At 37.0% G+C, this 23,910-nt stretch overlaps 1 protein-coding gene across 5 annotated transcripts in view; it reads left to right on the forward strand.

Annotated features, from left to right (window-relative positions):
* Positions 1 to 23,910, forward strand: part of PLXNC1 (plexin C1) — a 65,961-nt gene that overhangs the window by 15,596 nt on the left and 26,455 nt on the right. For 2 of the 5 annotated variants that reach the window (XM_058191019.1, XM_058191021.1), the window contains exons 2-14: positions 214 to 342; positions 1,359 to 1,493; positions 2,846 to 2,946; positions 4,025 to 4,139; positions 4,995 to 5,151; positions 16,654 to 16,729; positions 16,999 to 17,083; positions 17,187 to 17,246; positions 18,080 to 18,216; positions 19,490 to 19,669; positions 20,666 to 20,750; positions 23,002 to 23,208; positions 23,315 to 23,503. In XM_058191019.1, coding sequence (XP_058047002.1) covers positions 214 to 342; positions 1,359 to 1,493; positions 2,846 to 2,946; positions 4,025 to 4,139; positions 4,995 to 5,151; positions 16,654 to 16,729; positions 16,999 to 17,083; positions 17,187 to 17,246; positions 18,080 to 18,216; positions 19,490 to 19,669; positions 20,666 to 20,750; positions 23,002 to 23,208; positions 23,315 to 23,503 — 1,656 coding nt within the window. Of the gene's footprint in view, positions 1 to 213; positions 343 to 1,358; positions 1,494 to 2,799; positions 2,947 to 4,024; positions 4,140 to 4,994; positions 5,152 to 16,653; positions 16,730 to 16,998; positions 17,084 to 17,186; positions 17,247 to 18,079; positions 18,217 to 19,489; positions 19,670 to 20,665; positions 20,751 to 23,001; positions 23,209 to 23,314; positions 23,504 to 23,910 lie in introns of those variants that run through there. The other 3 variants (XM_058191022.1, XM_058191020.1, XM_058191023.1) reach the window with 3 other exon arrangements.

Here is a 23,910-nt window from a genome sequence, read left to right on the forward strand (position 1 = left end):
GGACATGCTTGCTGAAGTGTTTCAGATTTTTCTCCGATTTAGTTATGCTGATTTTTAAAAAAATATTCAATATATATTATATTAATCCTAATGAAAAATGTAATAATATTGTATTGAGGTCTACAGATATTGATAGCTACTGAATATTTCTTCTTTCAGTTATGATTTAATGATGTATTCTAAAGTTTTGTTTCTTTGTTCATTCTGTTTCAGGTAAAGGTTACATGGCCAATCAACAACTCAACTTCTCTGAGTCATTTTAATTTGGTTTCAGTTTATGCCACTGTGCTACTAAACAAGACTGTTTTATTTTTAGGGACAGGAAATGGGCAGCTATTGAAGGTAGGTTATGCCACGAATCATTATGATTTCATCAGTTCATACATCAGGTTTATGTAAAATTGCAGAAAACTTTGTTCATATTTGGATCAATTTTTCTTCAATATGTTTTTTTCAAAAAAATTAATAGCATTAATATAAATAAATCAGTATACTTAGTTTTTAGGAACTTATAAATAATCTGCATATGCAATTTATCTTTTTTTTTTTTTTGAGTGGAGTAAAACAGGTTGGTGCATGCATTTGCACGTTTGCACCATTTGCACGTTTAGAGCTTCCATTTTCTATAAATCAAATCAGTGGTGGGTTGCCCCCGGTTCAGACCGGTTCCATAGAACCGGTAGTAAAACTGGTGGGAGGCTCTGCCCACTGACCTCAACGTCATCAGGAAGTGAGCAAACCGGTAGTAAAGGTAAGTAGAATCCACCCCTGAATCAAATAGAAAAGATTTTAAAGGAAGACAGCTTTTATGTTGTTCACCAGAACTTTGCATATGAAAAAAAGCTGCTTTTTTTAAAAAAATACATTTTTTTGCTATGGTACATTTGATTTAACAATATAGTCATTTGATTTAGCCATGGTATTTTGAACAAGGCATAAAGCTTACATATGCTACAGTTTATAAACCACAGTTTACAAACTGGCTAAGCTGGGCTTATACAGTAAGCCACTATAACTGGTTAGATAATGATTTTGCACAAAATTGGAAGATAGCATATGTTTTTACTATAGCAACAACATCTATAACTATTTACACTCTTTTCAGCCTCTGTCTGTCTGTATCTATCTATCTATTTATCTATCTATCTATCTATCTATCTATCTATCTATCTATCTATCTATCTATCTATCTTTTTATTAAATAATTTTAGCAAGATAAAATCAGCCTTAATCTTTTCTCACAACAATTGTTTAAGATCACATGGGAAAAGAAGTTGTGATGATGAATAGGTGGCAAAAGAATACAGGACAACTTTATTCTAAACTGTATGTTCATTAAATATATCCTGTTTTTATAGATTGTCCTTGATGACAAAATGAAGCCAAATTGTCCAGAAATTTTATATGAAATTAAGGAAGAAACACCCATTTTCCATAGGCTCGAACTTGACCCTACGGATCAGAATTACATCTATCTACCATCTAATAATATGGTTGGTTGAATTCTAAATTATACCCTAGAATTCCATTTATATGCTGTTTCCAAAGTTGTATATAAAACTTCATGTAGCCAAGTATTGAAGACCAGCAAAGCTATTGCAAATATTCCAATTGTTTTTTAGACGCTAAAAAATGCCCATGGAAAAAATTTAGAGGACTATGAAAAATTACCACACACTGGATCTTTTTTGTGGCAGAGGGGAGGACTTTGGAAAATTCTCACATCATCAGGTCCTAAAAATCACCTCATCCTAGTAATTTAATATTGGAAATATTGCCCCTTATCACATTCTGCACTACTGACATTCTTTCACTTTACTCCCCATTTCACTGCCGTCTATTTATCTTACTCCACATTGTGATTGGTCCAGGACTTCAATATTATCAGACTTTGTTTTTGTTCTTGCATTATTCCAACTCTTCATTAATATGGAGTAAATGCGGTACACTAGAAGGTCAAAGGCTCAATAGCAATAGCACCTAGACTTATATACTGTTTCACCGTGCTTTACAGCCCTCTTTAAGCGGTTTACAGATTCAGCATATTACCCCCAACAATTTGTGTTCTCGTTTTACCCATCTTGGAAGGATGGAAGGATGAGTCAACCTGGTTGAGCCTGGTGAGATTTGAAATGCCAATAATGATTTAATAAGATTAATAGAGACCATCTAAGCTTAACAGAAATTATTATGAGCAACCACAGTTACAATTCTTCCACATTAAAGCCTAAAATAATTGATATCTGAAAAATTTATGTTTTTCTAAGCAAATATAAATTTATGTTTTTCTAAGCAATAATTAATCCAATCTTCCTAGAAATAGGAAAATGGACTCAGAGGTTGGCCAGAAGTGCATTTCAAAATGAATTTTAGCAGTAGTTTCCTGTGAATTTGCCTATAGTTAGATATCTACAAAATAATTAAATACAACATTAAAATATTATCACCATATCATTAGAAAACACCTGTAATTTGTATGTTTTTCTTTTAATCCTAGAATTTATTCCAGAATCAACCCAAAATCAATATAAACCAGCAGCCATAGACTTGTTATTTGTCAGCCAGCTTTTGCCAGCCAGGATAAGCTCAAATCAAGTTCACAAATGGTTATTTGTAAAAGATTGAAAAAGTGAGAAATTGGTACCAACATAACCAAAACACACACACTATTCTAGTATTCCGATGAAGCATATTTGTTTGAATACCTCCCTATATTTTTAAGAGTTATAACTTTATTTTAAAATAGTTATTATTTTTTGTGTATCTCGAACTCATAAAAATATTATTTGATTTTCTTAGAATGGCTGATGAGGAATTTGCAAAAGATACTTTTTAATTTTTTTAGATCAGGAGAATACAGGTTGCAAATTGCAACAAATATATTTCCTGTAGAGATTGTTTAGCTGCAATGGACCCACACTGTGGGTGGTGCCACACAAAGAAAAGGTATTTATCTTTGTATTAATATTGTAGTACAACATAATTAATATTTCATGGAGAGTCTGAATGTTCAAAATTATGTGTGTTTTAAAAGAAAGAAGAAGGAAGGAGGGAGGGAGGGAGATTATTTTATTTCTTTGCTTTATAGGGATTTTTACTAAGGCAGGGATTCTCAGATTTTGCAATTATGTGACCCCTAAAAATTATAAATGAATTTGTGCCAAAGTGCATTTCAGTATTTATTGCCACATTGACTTTCTTTTTAGAAGGACCAATCTATGGACAACATTCTTTGGAATCTCTGTTCAGGGGGGGGAAATGAAACCTCCAAGGAACATTGGGTTCCATAACAGTGTTCAAACAAAGCAAGATCTTTGCTTAAGATCTTTTAAGTGCCTGAATGAGAGAAATCAGAAGTTTCATTTAAGGTTCATTTAGTTTTTCCAAAGCGAAATAAATAATGCTGTCCATATAAAACTCCCAGAACAGCTTGCATGCCAGCTTTAAAAAGAAGATGATGCTGTTTTCCCAGAATATAGGGATTACGAATCCATGAATTCCCTGCTAGCAATTGTGAGTTCTAGGAATTATAGTTATACTGCTGAAAATTATATAAAGATCAAGTAGTCCAATCTACTTGAACCTCTTTATGTTTTTAATTCTAGGCTCCCAAAATTTCAAATTTAGACCTTTCCAAATATAAACTTCAAGCCATTACATTGAGCCCTGGTTTTGGCTGTTTTTTAAAATGATTTTTAGAATCATAAAAATCTAAACAATACCAATATGCAACAATAAGCAAATGTAGCAGAGCATGATATCTGATTAGGCCAATCTGTTTCTCAGGAATGCTGAAATTGCTTGCAGAAACAGTACAGCAATTTTTTTTTTTTACAAGAATAGCTGAACAGAAATTGGGTAGAATCCCCAAACCACATTTGATGTAAAACACAGCCTTTTAGCCTGTTATGAGCTGACGAAAAAATTCAAAAATGGCTAGTGAAAAACAGTTAGTGTGAATTGCTATATAGAGTCAAAACATGTTTTAGTATTTCTATAACAAATATATTTGAATTTTCTTTAGCTGCACTTTAAAAGGAGAATGTTCATTTTCCAGTAACTCACCTAACTGGGTAAATATTTTATATGGCATAGATAAGTGCCTGAAAATCTTCACTTCTGAACTCAAAAATAATAAGGTATGTAATTTATAATTCTCTAGTCATAGATTAAAGTCATTAATAGTAATAAAATGGTTAGCAATGGTGATTTTGAAACTATGATGATATTGCATTATTGTAGTGTTCCAGCCACTGGAACACTATATTGCCCATTTTCTTAGTTTTTGCCAATGAAACCTGTTGCAATTGTAAGATCATTGGCCCTCAGTAATTTTTTTAATCTCCTCTCCAAGAGTAGTAACTCTCATTGTGCCAATAAAAGTAGAATAATGGATCATATCTAGATATAGTCATGATTATAATACTTTGCTTTGGATCCATTTCCAATCCAATAAATTAAGCACAAGTAAATAAAAATGGAAATAGTGGTAATACAAAACTGTATATTCAACTAATACTTTTGCTGCTGTTGGACATCCTTGCTGTGTAGAAAGTAACTCATGGCACAGATATTTCCTACTAGTTCTACTTATCATACCAATACTGTTTGTATTTTATGACTTTCAGATTTCTAAATATACGTCTGTACTAAAAGGATATACAAAATAGATTAACCAGTCTGGCTAATTTGGGCCCCTCCAGATCTATGATCATCATAGGGATGTACTTTAATTTTCAAGTAATTTTTGCTACATTTTAAACAAAAGAAGCCATGCATATCTACATATACTGTATAATGCTAAATCATTATTAAGACTGGGAACAGAAGGAAAGAAACCTGGATAGATCCTGTTTCGTAGTTGATTATTTGGATTTAATCATTGAAATTACACAGATTTCAGCAGATTTCTACTTCCTAGCTCAGGATAAAATTGGCAATTTTATAACGGGCACTGAATAAATTTATTGTTAACAATGTTTTTATTCTTTTAGGTTCATGTGAGAGTAGAGGTAAATTCTCTTGGTCTTTCTGAAGCACATTCCCATTGCAGGATGTTAAAAGTAAGGACCAATGAAATTCTTTGTGATGTGAATCAACGCCATCTCAATTGTTCCTGTGATATAAATTTTAAAGATCTATCAGAAAAAGGTGGGCTTCTTTATATTTCAGCTTTGTAAGTTTCTATATCTTGCAATATCTTTTCTCTAGTTATACATAAAAATTCAAAGTCTACTCTTACAGATTGAACTCAGTGCAAAGGGAGGTTATATTACAATATTAGTTAATAGTTGCATTGCACATTCATGGTAGCATAACCCTCTTTAGATTCAGCTGTATCATAAAAGATTACTTAATGTAACAATTAATTCATTTAGGTTATTAAAAATGTTCCTCTGGTTGACATGTGAAAAACCTGTGTGAAAAAACCATACTCCACATTCCAGCTTTAAATCATGGAAGTGAAGCCATCTTATGAAAACCCTTTCCAGATTCCACTTTCTTCCACTTTGGCCATGGTGATGACCTGATATATGGTTATACTATGTTTACCGTATTTGATGGATTCCACTACTTCTTTTCTCTTCCTATGCCTGTCAGGAAAGGAAGCAACAATGACACAGGACAGGCTTCAAGGACACGTGGTTTCCAGTAACAGTTCTTTTGTATAAGCCTCCTCATAATTGACAAGGGAGCGGAGGGAGGAAAGACAGGAAGAAATGAAGGAAGGAGCACAATTTACCATTTTGCCTTGGACTAGAAGGCAAAAATGTAACACCTTGTCAAATTTACCTAATTTGAAAAAGAGAGAAAGAAAAAAAGATTCACCATTTCACTGTTCCAATGTTCTATCATGTAACTTTTTTAAAAAAAAGCTAGCCTTTCATTTCTCTATGAATGAACATGTAAAATAAATAAAGGGTTGTCACCAGCTATAGGATGGGAGGAGGCATTCCTGCAACAGGGAATCACAGCTGGAGTAGAGGGGGCTATCTGCAATGAAATGAAGTGCAGAAGACAACATAGAAAGCATTGCTAGTATGAATGTAATTTTTTTTTAAAAATCCCAATATGCAACAAGAAAAAACAGCTGGAGGTTTCGTTTCGGGATGGCTAGAGGTAAGTAGATGTCAACACAGAATGGAACAACTCACCACAGCCAACTCACCGCTGCCAATGCATTATGACCAACTCACCATGGAACAATTAGTTGCAGCCAATTCACCATGGGACAACTCACCACGGGACAATTCAACTATTTTATTTAATTATTTTAAATAATTTAAAAATTATTTTAATTTTTGTCATTCACATTTTATTTTTTCCTTCCTTTTGCATCATTTCTTTAATGATTCTATTTCACAATTTTTTGGATATTATATAGCTTTGGTCCGACAGCAAATTGTCCTGTGACAAGTTGGCTGTGGCGAATTGTCATGTGGCAAGTTGGTCGCGGCAAGTTGTCCTAGACCTGATGTCAACAAGTTTTCCTGTTCTGAAGAGTGACCAGTGGCTCATATTCACTTCTGGGGGGTGGGGGACAACTGGTTCTTCAAATCAATCCTCGATCGCACTACATAGATGATGAAAATAAATTGAATCATAATTCTGCTTGACAACTACAATCTTTTTGAGTTAGTTCCAGATCTAGCGTTCTGACCTTTGCCATTATGCCACAGTACATGTACCTTCCCACCCAGCCTAACCTTTTTTTAATTAGGAATAATAGTTAAACTTTCATGGGTTGTCCACTAGTTTACTTCTTGCAGCCAATATCAACCATATAACCTGCTTTTAAAAATACAGTCCATTAGAATCTAAATTGTATGTCAGCTAATGCAAACATGATTCAGACTGCAAACACGTGTTTCTGGCAGAGGTTCATTTCTTTAAGTGTTTCCTGAAAGATACAAAATCAATATTTGAACCACTTTATGACATTGGGCCTTCCCTCAGTTGCATCTAACCACCCCTGGCAACATTATCATTGCCTGATATTGACCTAATCCCTTGATATCATCTGAGGCAGCTTTCAAGTATTTTTAACTCTTCTGGTTTTAAAGTAGGTTTTTCCTCTTACCACAACATATTTGTTGCAATAGATATAAACTGACAAGCTTCGCCAATCATTCTGTCAGGGGTGTATTAAAGTGATCCCAAGAGAAAGGTTTGACTTAACTTCTCTTGACCACTTTAGAAATGTTAATATATTTTAGGCTGATGTGGGCTCTGCCACTCTCCTCTGGTTCCTGGGTATTGTCCTCCAGGGCCATTCTGATTTGGGCAGCAAGACTGAAAGAGTTCAGATCTTTCAATCCAATCTCTATCCTTCTACTACTTGCAGATCTCTGAACTGATTCACATTTTAAATTAGCTAATTGAAAGAAACCAGCAGTTTACACACTATACAGTAGGGGTGTCAAACTTGTGACAACACATCATCGGGGGTGTGTGTGTGTTGTACTTACCTTTACTATCGGTTTGCAATGGGAGCGAGCGCATGCACTCACTTTACTAGCGCATGCACACACACTTCTGCACATGTGCAGATTGTCAATTATGATGTCCGGGCAGGTGGGCAGAGCCTCCATTTTTACTACCAATTCTAAAGAACCGGACAGAACCAGGAGCAATTCACCACTGATCATCATGTGACATATCACAACTTTTTCCCCCTTTGTTAAACTGTGGGTGGGTGTGGCCAGTGCATGATGCATCCGGCCCACGGACCGCAAGTTTGACACCCCTGCTATAGAGGGAGGGATACTCATCTGCGCTATGAAGTGTCCCTAAACAGCCTGTCTCCTCTTAACCAGGCTACTTTTAAACATAGAATTAGCACTCTATTACTACTAAACTCATGCTTGAAGTGGACTGACAGGCATTAAGGAAAATTACATACAGCATGATGCTATAGTTTAGTGAGATTGACTCTCCCATTGCACTGTACCCCTTGTCAATATTATCAAGGCTACTTTTAAACATGTATTTAGTGCAGGTATCTATCTGTATTTTAAAAGAAGCTGATTTACAGCTGGGGAGGGTGGAAGAGGCTAGCTTGCAGCAAGAAGGAAATTCTCAGTCTGAGAAAAGTGGAGGAGGTGAGACAGCTCAAAGAAATGATAGGTGCAGCAGGAGACTGTGTTGAAACTCATCACTTTATCCTTATCCAATGTTAAGCAATGGATGTTTTTCATCAGCTGTTAACATTTTGTGGAAAAGGAGCAGTAGTTGAATTCAAATAATTTAACTACAGGTTCTGTGGGCATGGCTAGGTGGGCATGTGACTAGGTGGGTGTGACCAACTCTATGTCACTCACATGGGTGGTGCCTGTATGGGATCGGCAGGTTTGGGGTGGAAATCCAGGGGTGTCCGGTTGGGTGGGGGGACGGGAGCAGTGGTGAAATGCTACCAGTTCGCTCCAGTTTGGGCGAACCAGTAGTGATAAAAACTACCAGTTTGGGCGAATTGGTAGTTAAAAAAAAGTTGCCGGTTCATCTGAACCGGTATTTCTGATGATCAGCTATGCCACATGATTTAGGAAATCCTGCTTTCTAGAGAAGCTAAAATGTGCAGCACAGCTGTTCCCCCCCTCGCTGTTCTATTTACCTAGTGAAGTCTTCTTTTTCTGTGTGCAACATGCATTTGGCGCACACTGTGCATGCGCGCACAGTGTGCTTTTGGCGTGCACCGCACATGCGTGCTTGCAGGGCACGTTTGGCATGAACCATGCATGCATGGGCAGTGAACCGGTGGCAATCTGAGGAGGATTTCACCACTGGTCAGGAGGAAAGAAAGAAAGATCCAACATGTGTATGTGTGTGCAATCTTTCCACAGGGAAAGGGAAGGTTTTATCAGTGCAGGAACGTCACTCAGGCAGGGCCCTCATCACCCATCTCTGCTCATTCATGGTGGAGCAACTTCTCCCTTGCTGGGCGTTAGCCAAGGGGAAGCAGCAAAATTAGTTTTTATTCATTTGCTAAAGCTGCCGTTCCTTTCTTCACATGGGATAGTCCAGCAGCGGAGAGGGAGAAGGGGGTAGCGGTGGCTGCTAGCACTGTCTGTGGAGCTAACAGGAGTGGCAGCACATAGGAATGATGCCGCCATCTCCCTCTCCCTCCCAGCTGCTGGGCAATCCTGTGTGAAGAAGGGAATGGCAGCTTTAGAAAAGGAATAAAAACTGATTTTGCTTCTTCCCCTTGGCTAATGCCCAGCAAGGGAGAAGTTGCTCAATATTCCCTCCCCCCGGGGACCCCAAGGCCAACTGGCAGAGGCTGATTTTTCCACAGGGGAAGGAAAGGTTTTATTGGCGCAGGAGCATCGCTCGGGCACGCCTCTCACTGTGTTGTGTCTTGCCCGCTCTCACCGCAGCCGGGGTCTGCTTATCTGCTTCCGAACGCTGAAGAATGTCCTCCCGGCCCCAGCCCTGGCTCCATGGCTCCATGCCCAAGCAGCTGCAGAGGAGGGAGCACCCCCCCGGCCCCAGCCCTGGCTCCATGCCCAGGCAAACGGAGCAGCTAGACCCCTCCCCCTCCTCCACAGCATGTGAGCCTGAGGAAAGTTTATTTCCAACAGCTGCTGATTGGAGTGACCCTCGCATCAGAAGACTGGATAGGCGGAGGCAACAGAAGGAAGGGAGGGGCAGGCCTTAATGAGTGCTGAGTCATGGAGCCACATCCCATGGCCTATATAAAGGATCTGCTTTCTGGCAGTCTCTGAGTCAGGCAAAGTCGAACTTATCTTGCTGAAGTCACTTTCTGGTCTCCTGCCTGCTCTGAGGACTTTGCTAGGACTTTGGGCAGAGCTGCAGAGGCAAGCCTGATTCGGATTTCCCTGACCCGGCCGTCAGCGGAGGAGTGGGACACGACATCCTGCCTGTTTCTGCCCATTCATGGCAGAGCAACTTCTCCCTCCCTCTAATTCTTAAAATTTGGGGGGGTACGTGTGGGACGCTGGGGGAATGGGTGTCTGGGGTGAGGGGAGCATGGGCTGACTGGGTGGGGAAGGAGTACCAGACTTCCAGCACTTGTGCAGGGAATACAGGCTTGCCGTAAGAGTTTGGAGCTTGTTAAGGAGGACCACTCCTTTGCCCCAGCCATGCGTTTTCCAGTCCAGGCTGCTTGGAATGAAAAGGATGCAATATCCTGCTGTTCCTGGGATTCCCTGCACAAATGCTGGAAGAAAATTGGCCAATGGTTGGCTGCGGCCAGAGCTGGGCTTGGAAGAGCAGCAGATGGACTTCAGGGCAAACTATTTATTCCTCAAGCTCCCAATGCCCAAACCGGCGAGCTGGAAGAGATTTTCGCTGTCATGCTGGTGAGTATGAATGGACCAAGTAGGCTTTTTGATTCCCCCCCCCCATCTCCCCATCTGATCCAGCATGGCACAGACAGCCCAGTGGAAGCGGAAAATGGGGCATTTCCATCAGCCCTTCTCTTTTTTCCCCTCTAGCCTCCTTTTGCCAGCATTCAGCAGGCAGGCTCGGCAGGCAGTCGTGATCTTTAGATGGGCTTTTATTTTGTCTCCCCGAGGGGAGAGGGGAAGGGGCTCAGAATGGTAGGTAGGAAATCTGTCTCTGCAGCATCTTTTGCTTGCCAGTGAGCAGGCAATGAGGCAGCGGCAGTAGGCAAGTGCGCTGGGCCTCAGGGAAGGCAGCAGGGAAGGCAGGCAAGCTGACTGGGCAATGTGGAAGGAAGCTAGGCCAGGATTCAGGCCCTGCTGCTTGCAGGCTCACCCAGGCTAATCTGGGCACTCAGCTGGGTCGCGAGGAAGGCACTACATGAGCGTGGAAGGCAGGCAAGCTGGTTGGGCTATGTGGGAGGCAGCTAGGCTGGGATTCAGGTAGATCAGGGCAGCTCAGCTGGGCTGCACGGAGAGTGCTGTGTGGGATTCAGCCATGTGGAAGGCAGGCAAGCTGGCTGGGCCACGTGGGAGGCAACTAGGCCGGGATTCAGGCTTTGCTGCTTGCAGGCTGACCCAGCCTGTCAGGCAGATCAGGGCAGCTCAGCTGGGCCATGCGGAGAGCACCACGTGGGATGTAGTTGAAGGCAGGCAAGCTTGCTGGCCCTCAGAGACCGTGTGGTTGGGGCAAGTGAGGGGGCCAGACAGAGAGCAGCAGCAACTATGCTGGGCAAGCGGGCAAGATGAGGAGTGACTGGGTGGGGTGAGCAGGGTGGGCAGGACAGGGCCAGCGCAAAATTTTAACAACCAGTTCGCCCAAACCGGCCCAAACCAGCTGAATCTCACCACTGGAAAGGAGGGAAATAATTCTGGGGAATTACACCAATCCCTTTCTTTAATATGCCCTGTATAGTAATAACAGATTTTCCAGCAAGCAAGTTCAACAAAGCCACAAAAATTTTTATACTGGCATACGCTCAGCTGTAACTTCTAATTTCTCCTTAAGTGTTGAATAACATTTCCAAAAAACAAAGTTGGCAATCTACAAGCGAATCAACTTTCTCATATGATGTGGAAAATCTGCAGTCCATTTGAATGGCCATTTTATTGTTTGGCTGTTTTGTATTATTCATTGCTATAATTATAGTTTTACTTATGCATTATTTATAAAAGCTTTCTAGTAGAAGAAAATAATACACATTTCTTTATGAAACATATCCAACATTCAGCCATGGCATAGTAGTAGTTTTCAATCACTTGCTTTCCTGTCTGCATTTTTACTGAAGCAAAATGGACATATATATTTGTAACTGCCTTCTAAGATCAGTGCAATTACAAGTACATTCATATACATTAATAAATAATGTCATCTATAATACTTTCTGGAATTACAGTGCAATAGCTTTGTGTGTGTGTGTGTGTGTGTGTGTGCGTGCGCGCACATTTTTTTTCTGTTTTTACATCCTTTAGGGCAGAAATAAAGGTTTGTAGGTGGATTCAAGAGTTCCAAATTGCTAAAAGTTTCAAAGTTTCAAAATTGGGGAGCATAAATTTATTAGCCTTTAAAGTTTATGTGCAAAAATGAATTGCATAATTCTTTTTCTCAGTGTTTTTCTAAGACTTCAGCCAGATACCAACACAGCATTAATGCTGACTGGCAAATGTATTGGGAAATACATAGTAACTGATTTCCTGTGCATATTTTTCCTCATTTTGACTTCCTTTTTCAAAGAGATTATGAGAAAGGAAGAAACTATCAAATTTGGATGTAAAGTTGAATGATGCTATACCACTATATTTTAAGGCTGAAAAGATTGCTCATTTGTTTCACCTAGAACATAACAATTGTCAATAAGAAATACAAAAAAGCTTGATAGTGACGTCTCGTCTGGACTACTGCAATGCTCTCTACATGGGGCTCCCCTTGAAGGGCATCCGGAGGCTGCAGTTAGTCCAGAATGCAGCTGCGCGGGTGATAGAGGGAGCCCCTCGTGGCTCCCGAGTGACACCTATCCTGCGCAGGCTGCACTGGCTACCTGTGGCCTTCCGGGTGCGCTTCAAGGTGTTGGTGAACGTCTTTAAAGCGCTCCATGGCATAGGGCCGGGTTACTTACGGGACCGCCTGCTGCTACTGAATACCTCTCACCGACCCGTGCGCTCTCACAGAGAGGGACTCCTCAGGGTGCCGTCGGCGCGACAGTGTCGTCTGGCGACCCCCAGGGGAAGGGCCTTCTCTGTGGGGGCTCCCGCCCTCTGGAACGAACTCCCCCCAGGACTTCGTCAACTTCCGGACCTCCGAACCTTTCGCCGCGAGCTTAAAACTTACTTATTTATCTGCGCTGGACTGGGTTAGTTTTTTAAGTTATGGGTTTTTAATGGGTTTTATCTCCAAATTTTAATTGTGGACAATTTAATAAGTTTTTTAATTGTATTTTAATTGTATTTATAGTGTATTGTGTATTTTTACTTGGCTGTGAACCGCCCTGAGTTCTTCGGGAGAAGGGCGGTATACAAATTTAAATAATAAATAAATAAATAAAAATAGTGGATATGGCAGTAGGTGGAGATAGCAGAGTAGAAGGAAAAGAACTGGGGGAGGGGAGGGATCACAAAATACAAAGACCTGCAAATAGAAGCAAAATGACTGTGGCAAAAAAAACGGTACTAGGTGCCTTGGGTGCAATCCCAAAATATCTGGAGCATCAGTTGAACACCATCATCATTGACAAAATTGTCATCAGACAGTTGCAGAAGTTACTTGCAACAATTTACATTTTGTGATGATACCTTTAATACCGTCAAACAATAATGTCTCTCTATCTCAGGTCCTTGGAGAAGGACTTGATAGATGGATAAGAAAATACCAAATCCAGTCTCAACATATGGCTGACAGTGAATGAACCATAATAATACATTCCAAAGAGAAAGGTAGAAATATCAATGTAATAATAACTAAAATTTGCATTAACAATAGACTTTAAGGTCTTGTTCATACAGAATTCTAAATAATGATTGAAATTATATAAACAAATTTCAGATACATTTCTACCTTTCCTTCAATAAGAGTAGATTGGCAACTCTTATTTTTTAAAGTTAAATACAGTTTAATATTTTGCCACATCTAACTTGTGATTAAGAGATACAAACTTTAAAGAATCTTAGCCTACTTTCTTGAAGTAGGCTAAGTACTTGCATCCTAAGATCTGGGCATAAAAATAAACCTCTGTTAAATGAAATTGAGACAAAAACTTCAATCTCCTCATAGCAACACAAAGGAAAAGGGCTCTAACCAAGAGTTACATCTAAAAGCAGTCCAGCACTATTGATCATATCTTTCAATTGTATGAAATATGACATATGGCGTATTTAGTCACATCTTCTATTTCATTTCTATGCCTTTGAAAAATAATTTGGTGTCTCTCATATATAAATTATCCATTACAATATATTTTCAATGGGTTTGCCTGGTTGCATATTACTGAATACCCAATAATGTTGAAAGTCTTCTGATTCCAAGTATTTTATAAATTGATAGCGATTTGCAAACTGCAAAAGATAGCAAATTTGGTCTAGTGTAGGCATGTCTAACCAGTCATCCACAAGCTGCATGTAGCCCTAGACAGCTAGTAATGGGGCCTAACAAGATTGTAAACTTTTAACATTATTATGTGCATTTTTATATATTAACTATATTATATATTTTATATATGGTCCAGAAAATTTCTCAGTGCAGCCCAGGAAAGCCAAAAGGTTGGATGCTCCCAACATAGTGATTATGGCACCAAGCTAGAAAACAAGAGATTGTGAATTCAAGTCCTGCCTTAGCCCTGAAAGCCAGGTGGGTGACTTTGGAACAGTCACTCTCTCTCTCAGCCCAACTCACTTCACAGGGTTGTTGTAGGGAAGATAGGACAAGAAAAGTGTGTTGGATATGTTTGCCACCTTGAGTTATTTGTAAAAATAATAAAGATAGGGCTCAACACAAGAAAAAATATTAAATTATGGGAATGCTTTAGATCTGTGACTCATTTTGGTAGTAGTGGAGATATTACACTGATTTTGTAAAGACGCTGAATGAAAACGGAAATCATGCTGAAAAAAATGACTGTATAAGAAATGCATATCAGTGGTTCAACCAAGAACGATTATCACTTTGCTGAGATAAATAGCGTAAAAAGAAGTGATGTCCTAGAGATGGAACTCAGGAGACTTTGCTTCTGCAGAAAGCATTTTCTTGCAATTCAAGTATATTAGAAGTGTGATGATATTTTTCTAGGAGACATTTACTAGGAAATACACTTACTATTCCTACGAGATACTTACTATTCCAATATATTTGGAAGATGACTGTGGGCTTGAGTATCTGGAGAAATTATAGTAATTATTATGGCATTATTTATACACTCCTCTAGAAATATTTATATGTACCGAGTTTCAACAACTTTGCCTAAAAGAAAAGGGGACATCTTTGGCAGACAATTTTTGAACCCTTGTTACAAAGAGATGTGGTTGGGTGATACTGCATGGGAATAGAAGAAGATGTGGTTGATAAAACTGAAATAAATTAAAGATCCATTTGACTTCACATAACCACACCCTGTGAATGCAAGTTTAAGGAAGTTGCTTTAACTATTCAGCATTCTGTAAAAATAAAATCTGATCTGCTGAATACAGCCTAATCTTGTGGTGACACAATTAGAGCAATTTTAATAAATATTAATCAAATCTTTTTAGTAAAGGCAGTTGTAGAAGACTGAAAACAAAACTATTAGCTTCAGCGTTTATAGCAGATGTAAAAGAATTGTGGATCAATATAAAGATAAATGTATAATTAGTTGCTCTGTAAGTCCATTTGCAGTTTATTTCTTCTATGTATTCTTTATATAGAAAGTTGACATGTGTAAAGTCAGCTTATTAGAAAAAAAATCATAAAACACCTTGTTTAAAAGAAAAAAAGTCAAACGTTTAGGAAAACTCCAATGGCTGGGAAAAAGCCACTATAAATACATTTGTTTTTAAAAATTATATTAAAGATATCAGTTTGGAGGTCTGACTCGCTCATGAGAGATTATTTCATAGATCAGTGGTTACTATGGAAAAAGTTGTTCCAAAATCTGCAAGCTTGAACAGAGACCAGGATCTGCCCTACAGATGACAGGGAAGGAGGAAACAAAGATAATCCTAGACATTGTTTCAAGAACTTTGCAGTTCTTGGTTCTTGGTTGTTTTCTCGCAGAGTTTCATTATCCAACTAAGTAACAATAATCAAACTCAGAGAGTACCAAGGAATCCACAATTAATTACTGAACTTCAAATATTCACTTCTATTTGAGCCTGAGTTTTTAGACGTTTTAAACTTTGCATATAATGCTAATTCTGGAGGGTGGATTGATTGGACCATGTGATGGACATGTGGGTGCAGGTGATGGGTCTTTGACTTTCTTTTAGGTACAGAAAACCTAGAAACTTTCAGATTTGGGTTAGGGTTAGTTGATTTTCCAGTCCCTGATAGTCTTTGGTCATTATCTATATCAGGACTGTCAAATTCCTGGCCCGCAAGCTGGATGTGTCACGTGCTGGCCACACCCACACCCGGTTTAGTGAAGGGGGGGGAAGTCCCGATACATCACATGACACTGCTGTGACAATGTGAGTTTGACACCCCTGATCCACATGGACAAGTTAGATTTAATTGATGGATTAAATTTCAGTTTTTCTTTAACTCTTTCACGTCTGAATCTTTGGGATAGGATTCCTCCCCACTCATTTGAAGAAAGCACTCTTAAAAATTTTTCTCATAGAAGCAGGTTCATAGTCCCAGAAATTATATTAATGATATTGAAAAGATAATGCATGCAGAAGTGGGTGATATCTGTACACCCTGTACAATTGTACCATAACTTGAGCTTCTGTGCAAGGTAATGTAACTGTACTATTCAAGAAATATAGAACAACATTTTATTGAGACTGTTAATTCTATGTGATATATGAAACAGTAAGAGGTGTGATATATTTAGAAGTTTGTTGTTGAAGACATTTCATATTTCTTTAGTAATGCATTTCACTTGTTGTAAGCCTTTCAGGCATCCAGTCCTGACTGAAAAATAGGTTGTAAATAATATAGAATACAAAAGCAACCACAATATAAAGGAAATCTGTAGTTCTAGATTTAAATCAGTAGTTTGTAAGTTATTCATTATACACAGATTTGCAGTTAATAATATAAGTGTTTTCTTCTCATTTTTTTCAGTTCAAGTGTCATTCATCTCAGGAACTTGGAATTTATCAGAAATATTTGAATTTGACATCTGTTCCTTATCAAAAACGTAAGATGCATTTACTAAATTTGTTTTGTATGCATTTTATAATATTCCACTTATCATTAAGAATTAGAAATGTAAACAGTTCATAAATGTAAAAAGAAGTATAGTTGAAGTTGTTACTGATAGATCCAATATCAAATATTTAATATTTATGAGATGTAAAAATCATAAATAGGACCTAACTACTAGGCATTCTTCACACTTTTGCTGATGATCCATTCTCTCCTTTGCTAATTGCTATATATTCTTTTTTTAAAAATATATATTATTAGATGCTCAAAATGTAATCATATGCACTGCACCTGGAATGCTAGAGAAGAAAAATGTGTTACCTCTACTATGACTTGTGCCAAAAAAGTAAGATGTTTTGATTTTATAGAATTATAAAAATCATTTAATGAAATTTGTTCTCTTAAGTGGTCTTTGTAAATTGATTTGTTTTTATTGATTTATTTTTCAGATTGATTGTAGTAGCACTATCAATGCATTAAACAAAAAAGAACGTTCAGCAACATCAAAGGTCAGCACACACAAAATTGAAACTGATATATTAGAAGTTAAAGGAAAAGATGTATTTATGTCTTACACCAGAGATGGGCTTATTGTTAAGATTATCCAGAAGCCCAGTTAAGCATGGCCAATGGAAAATAATCCTTAGAATTATCAGCAACTTCTGGAAAGCTACAAGTTCTCTGTCCCTTAACTTCTTGGCATGGATCTGTCTCTTTGGAGAAAGGCAGACTCTCTCCTTACTGACAGATTAAAGTGGCTGTTTTATGAGAAGTAAACTACTGATACATATTTATATATTTTGAAGCTGGGTTTGTAAATTTTCCAGATGTAATAGAATAAGGATGCAATCTGGTTTGGGATCACTGCATATAAAGTAACTTAATTCTCTCACCTCTGTGCAGACCTTGGTTTTAGTGAAAAAGAGTAACTTTAAAAAAATTATATATCCTTATTATATTATATTATATTATATTATATTATATTATATTATATTATATTATATTATATTATATTATATTATATTATATTATATTATATTATATTATATGTATAATTTCAAATGGGATCCATCCTTACGAGTCCAAACTTTCAGTTTTGTTACCCCATCTTTTAAATACATCTGCTATAATTTTATAATATAATATTTCTCATCTAGCTGGCTGTCTTGGCTAAGCAAGGACTTGAACTTATTGGCATCTTGCTTTCTAACTTGATCCTTAACCACTAGCTCCCAAACCATTAATAACAAAAAAATGTTAAAGTTATTTACAAAAATTCTGTTTACTTAATTTAAAAAGATTGTCTGGATATGTTAAGATGCATTTATTTTGTTTCCAATAGCCTATTAAAATTATTTCCATTGAACCGAACTACATGTCAACATTAGGTAAACCTGAAGTGCTAGTAATAGGAGAAAATTTTACAAAATCAGATTTTTTGATGGAGATAACTGGAACTAGCAGCTGCCAACAAGATGTGTGAGTCAAAATAACATGATTTTATCTTGAAACCATTTGCACTAGTGATTGTACTATATAATCAGATAGTGTCTATGTAGATTTACAGCTCCTATACATGGGAATTGAAACTGTTCTGTTGTTGTGTTAACTCCCAAAGTGGAACTTTGCTAGTAATTAGGAAGTAAAATTCATTAGTGGATCTTTTTCTCATTCTCTGTGGAATATTGGACTGAATTTGTCTTTCTGAAACATACATATAAAGATATAAAGCTATGAGCAAGATTAATAGTAAATATAAGATAAATATAAAGGAGAGTTAAATATGGATGGCATCAGACTCCTGATAGTTATTCATATTTTCCATAGTCATTCTTAGAATTTACTGTATACGTTGGCTATGCTCTTCCACATTTTCAATATGAAAAAGAGACAAAAGATAAGAGTGACCAGTGAAACTGTAAATTCTGAGAGATTATTTGTTCAACAGTAAAGTGGGGAAATCTTAATTGCCAAGAGTGTCTCCTGGAGGTTGCTGATTGCTCACTGTAGGTGATTTATTGAGTAATATCTCCTGAGTAAGCAGAGACTGTACAAGGAATAGCTGTCCTTTCCAAGGAGAAATACACTGAGGAAGTAAACAAGGATAGTTAATGGGAAATTGCCAGTAAAAAAGAAGCAAAGAAAAGACAAAGGTCTCTGGAGAAGCTAATTCTCTGAGGGACTGTTTGTTCAGCTGTGAAAAGTAACAAGACAATATCCCAAAGAGTTACTGATTGCAAGCAATGCATACTGAGAGCTGATAGTTGTCCATTATACTGTAGTTGATTAGATGGCCCGTTCCTGCTGAGCAAGCAATGACAGGAGGCAGTTAGATTCCAAGAAGCAGTCTGAGTGAAGCAACAGAGAGAGCAAACATTAGGTTGCTGAAGGAGTTTACATATCTATCATATCTTCATTATAAGTGAACAGTATTTAGATAAGAGAATAAAGTTTTATCAGATCAAGCAAAGGAAACACTAGCTGAAAGAGGAAGTAACTCTCCATAAGAAAGATAATGAAAGAAGTGAATGGAACTGTCAACAAGAATTAAGAGCTGTAGACAATATTTTATGCAAAGAAATACCCTTGAGGCCCATGGAGGTGAAGGGAAGTTCTAAGCCTTTAAGGAAAAGACAGAAGGCAGTGCAGAAGAGGTGAAAGGGGACAGTTTTAAAAGGAGTTCAGGTAGCAGAAATGTTCAGTGAGAGTAATAACGTGTTAAAAAGGGACAGTTTTTTTCTTTTTTCCTTAGGGGATATGTTACTAAAGTGTTAAATGGCACACACATGAAATTCTGTTTACCACCAAGTCGTAAAGAAGTCAAGAGCGCCTGCATAAAGGAGAGTGGGTTTGAATGTTCTGCCTCTCTTCCACTACATTACGTCTCTTTTCCATCATGTGCTAAGATCCTTCCAAATATTACTTGGATGAGGTAATATTTAATTTGTACTATCATAAAGTATTACACCACCTGAAAGTTTGTAGTCTAACCTAAGCACAGCATTGTTATTGAAAGTAGATCATTTGAGTTTATAGACCTTTGCCTCTTTCCCCTTACAACTTTTCCTTTCATGTAAAGCAGATTATTATTCCTCTACCATAACAAAATAGCAAATGGGTGAAAATACTAGAACAAACTTTTCTGTACCACCGACATTGTTACTGAAAGCTCTCTTCCTCACCACTTTTTTTCTCATAAACAGGAAATATTTCTGAAATGTTTCTTTCAGCAGGTTCTTTCAGTGTATTACTAGAAAAATGAGATTAAAATAAAATTATTTTTACTATTATTAAACTACAAGTTACTAGAACACTTTAGTAGCATAGCAAATTCACATAACTCTGTTTTATAAATATATCAGCATGGAAACAATTATGTAATCAAAATAACATAGTTTTTCATACGTGCCAAATCAGTTGCAGAACTGTCCCAAGTTCTGTGTATTTTTGTATGGGTAACAAATTACTGATTAATAAAAAAAAGTTTTTCTCTACCTGCCTTTTTATTTGTACTCTTGTATATTGAATGCCATGTGCTATTTATATAATTGAAGGAGAAAGTAACCTAAGAAATATATTTTGAGCCTTTTATATTTTATGGTATCTTATGCATATTTTTAATAATACATTTTTTCTTTAATGCTTCTTTCTGTAATGCACTGAATAGATGTATGTTTAAATTCACTTTTTAGAAACATAATTATATTGCAGGAATTGTATTATGAGCTCAATTTTATTGTGTAGATACTTCAAGTGTTGACAATATCTAAGGCCATAGCTAGCAAGCTGCCTGAAACAGTCTGATATTCTGAGTTAATGTGCTTTGCACTCAACTCTGAAAATTAAATTGGGTGATTTTTTTTCATTTTTATTTATTAAGAAATTCCTGTTTTAACATTATTTTTTATTGTTTTGCCCCCTCCCCCAGTGGAGGTCGCAATATGACTATACATGGGAAATATCTGAATATCACAGATGAAGTTATTTTAAGTGATTTCCCACACAACGTAATGGTAGGTACTGTATACGTTGTCTTTCCTCCATTGTCTGTCTCTGCCTTTAAATGAATTAAAATAAATATTGTGCCTAAATGTATTGATAGTGCTTGTAAAGAATTTAGATTTATAAGGCCACTCACTCAACATATGAATCTGCATGTTAAACAATTAAAATTAATAATAAAAATATCAACAGAAAACAGGACAAAACAAATCATGAATATTAATATTTACAATCTCCTAAAAAATAAGTTCTCTAACTATCCTACCCAATGCCTGAGAAAAAGCCAGACTTTATAGAAGGCCAATAGATCACGGTCACCCAACTTTCTGGCATTTATGCTTTCCATAAGGCAGACAGAGAAGCTGTGCTTTGTATATCTCATCAGATGACATTATTTGATTGAGGGGAACTATCTTTCACTCTGTGGGATGGGCAGAAATAATTGGACACAGATGTTTTCTCCATGTAATCCAGACTGTCATGGGAGGTTTTATAGATGATAACATGAACTTTGAATTGCACCAGGAAACCTACTGGGAGTCAATATAGCTTGGACAGTAGTGGGTACACAGATGTGACCATGTAGTTATTAAGAAAATCTCATGTTACACAGCATGTGGCAGTAATCCAAAAAGGCGTTCATCAGGACACAAATGTTTGAGCTGGACTTCCCAATCTAGAGATTGATGCAGTTGCCACATGATATTGTGCAAGAGCCCTCCTAGCCATGCCTACCAGATACCTTTTGAACAGGATCCAATAATCTAGAACTATCCCCAAGTTGTACACTAGTTCTAATTTGAGTAGTGCAAATTCTGGTGGGAGAGAAGTTCTCTGAGGATGTGCTCCAGCACAAGTGTGAAAGCTCAGAAGATTAAACCTCTGATCCTAGTGACCAACCCAGATTGGATCCTGCAATATTATCCTGTATTATATTTGCCTTCATCTGTGAGTGCAACCCCATTCAGAACCAATGTGGAAAATTACCAGCTTGGGAATCCTAAAGCCCACCGTTAGTCAGTCACTCCTGCTAGCACTGAACCTAAACCTATTTCTTCCCCGTCCAAGCTTCTACAGCATTCAGACACTGAAAAAGAAATTTGAGAGCATCCTTCGTTGATTGATATTGAGAGGTGCAGCTGAGTATCATCAACATATTGATAAAAACATTCAGCTATACCTCTCAACCCCTGGCTGACCAAGCATAATGTTGATACCTGATCTTGTGCCATTGGATAACTACAGATCAGTAGCTTCATAAAAATGTAAAATAAGAGTGTAGAGAAGCAGTGGGGTCCTGCAAAACAGAGCTTATCAGCACCAACTGGAACCAATTCTGGAGAAAGGAAACTCTTATGCCCTGAGCCAGTCCAGAATGATACTATGGACATGAAGCTGGTGAGAAATCAAGGAAATATCTAGACTCTAGACTTAATACTATTTTTAAAGCCAGCGGCTGTATGATAAAATTTGGAAAAAGCTGTTTCATGCTGTTTCAGAGGGCTGTCATGCTTCTAGGAACCCATATTTGCATGTAAAAAAGTAAAAAACAAAATGTATTTACCTAACTTGTCTAAATGAAAAGTTTACTTAAGATCAGTGGTGAGATTCAGCCAGTTCACACCACTTTGGGAGAACCAGTTGTTAATATTCTGAGCAGTTTGGTGAACTGGTTGTTGGAAGAAATCATTAGGGCAGAGAACCGGTTGCTAAATTATTTGAATCCCACCACTGCTTAAGATGAATGTATAAACTCTAACAAGAACAATACTAATATTCAAACAAATGTATTAAGAATTGCAGTATGAATAAAAAAAAAATACAAGCTAGACAAAATACAAACAAAATACAAAATGAAAAATAGAAAACAAACAGAAGTAACTTTCCTCTTTGTCCCAGCAAGAAAAAACAATTTTAATAGCTTATCACCATTTCTAAATACAACATCATCTGATTAATGGTTTTGTATTAAATATCAAATCTGGATGTGAATTTATGTGTGTGTGTATAATTTAAAACTATTATGACTCAGTCTAAAAGTTAATTAGGCTGCTGATGGTGTTTTAAAATGCATGTGAATAAACTTGTGAATATATATTGTATATAAGCAATATCAAATCTCACTGAATTAAGTGAAGTTTAAACATCTGAACTGTGCATAGATCTGCAGCATTTAACAATATTGTTAACGTGTGTCTGTATACATATATATATATATATATTGATCAAATTTATAATTTTCTCAATACTGCTTTTTTTTAGCAATTTACTTGCCATAAAAATAGTTTTGAATGCAGTTTTACAACCCCAGCTATTAAGATGGAGAAAGGACCTAAGATTATTAACATTATTCTTAAAGTTGAAAATATCAATATAACTTGCGGTAACTTTCAATATCATCCTGATCCTAAATTTATTCATTATGAACTAATAACTGATTTGGAACCCGACCTGGAATTGAAAATACATGTAAGTTGTGAGCTTTTAAGTTCTTTGTCTTAAAACTTCTCTTTTAAACAATTTTTATTGTTTGAATTTTACTGCATGGTTCATTCTATTTTTTTCATTTCTCTAGAAAAAAAAAGACAACTTAAGTCTTTCTAGACATGAACTTGAAGTTTTCATATCTGAAAAGAATCTAATCAACATAACATTCAGTGTCCAAAATATTTCAAAAACAGCTACTCGTACCATAATACACTGTAGAGCTAAACAGGAAAAAACCCTTACCAGGAAGATTAATAAATCAAGCATGAAAGTTTATGTGAGTAAATATTGACTATATATATATACATACATACATACATACATACATACATACATACATACATACATATATTAATTTGCTAAGTTTGTACTTTATTATTAAATTTTAGTCTTACAAATATTTCTCTGAGTTTGTAAATCATATTTTTTTTTATTTATTTACATTTATATCCCGCCCTTCTCCGAAGACTCAGGGTGGCTTACAGTGTATAAGGCAATAGTCTCATTCTATTTGTATATTTACAAAGTCAACTTATTGCCCCCCCCAACAATCTGGGTCCTCATTTTACCTACCTTATAAAGGATGGAAGGCTGAGTCAACCTTGGGCCGGGCTTGAACCTGCAGTAATTGCAGGCTGCTGTGTTCTAATAACAGGCTTCTAACAGCCTGAGCTATTCCAGAAG

The sequence above is a fragment of the Ahaetulla prasina genome, chromosome 7 (assembly GCF_028640845.1).
Source record: "Ahaetulla prasina isolate Xishuangbanna chromosome 7, ASM2864084v1, whole genome shotgun sequence".
Classification (NCBI taxonomy): Eukaryota; Metazoa; Chordata; class Lepidosauria; order Squamata; family Colubridae; genus Ahaetulla; species Ahaetulla prasina.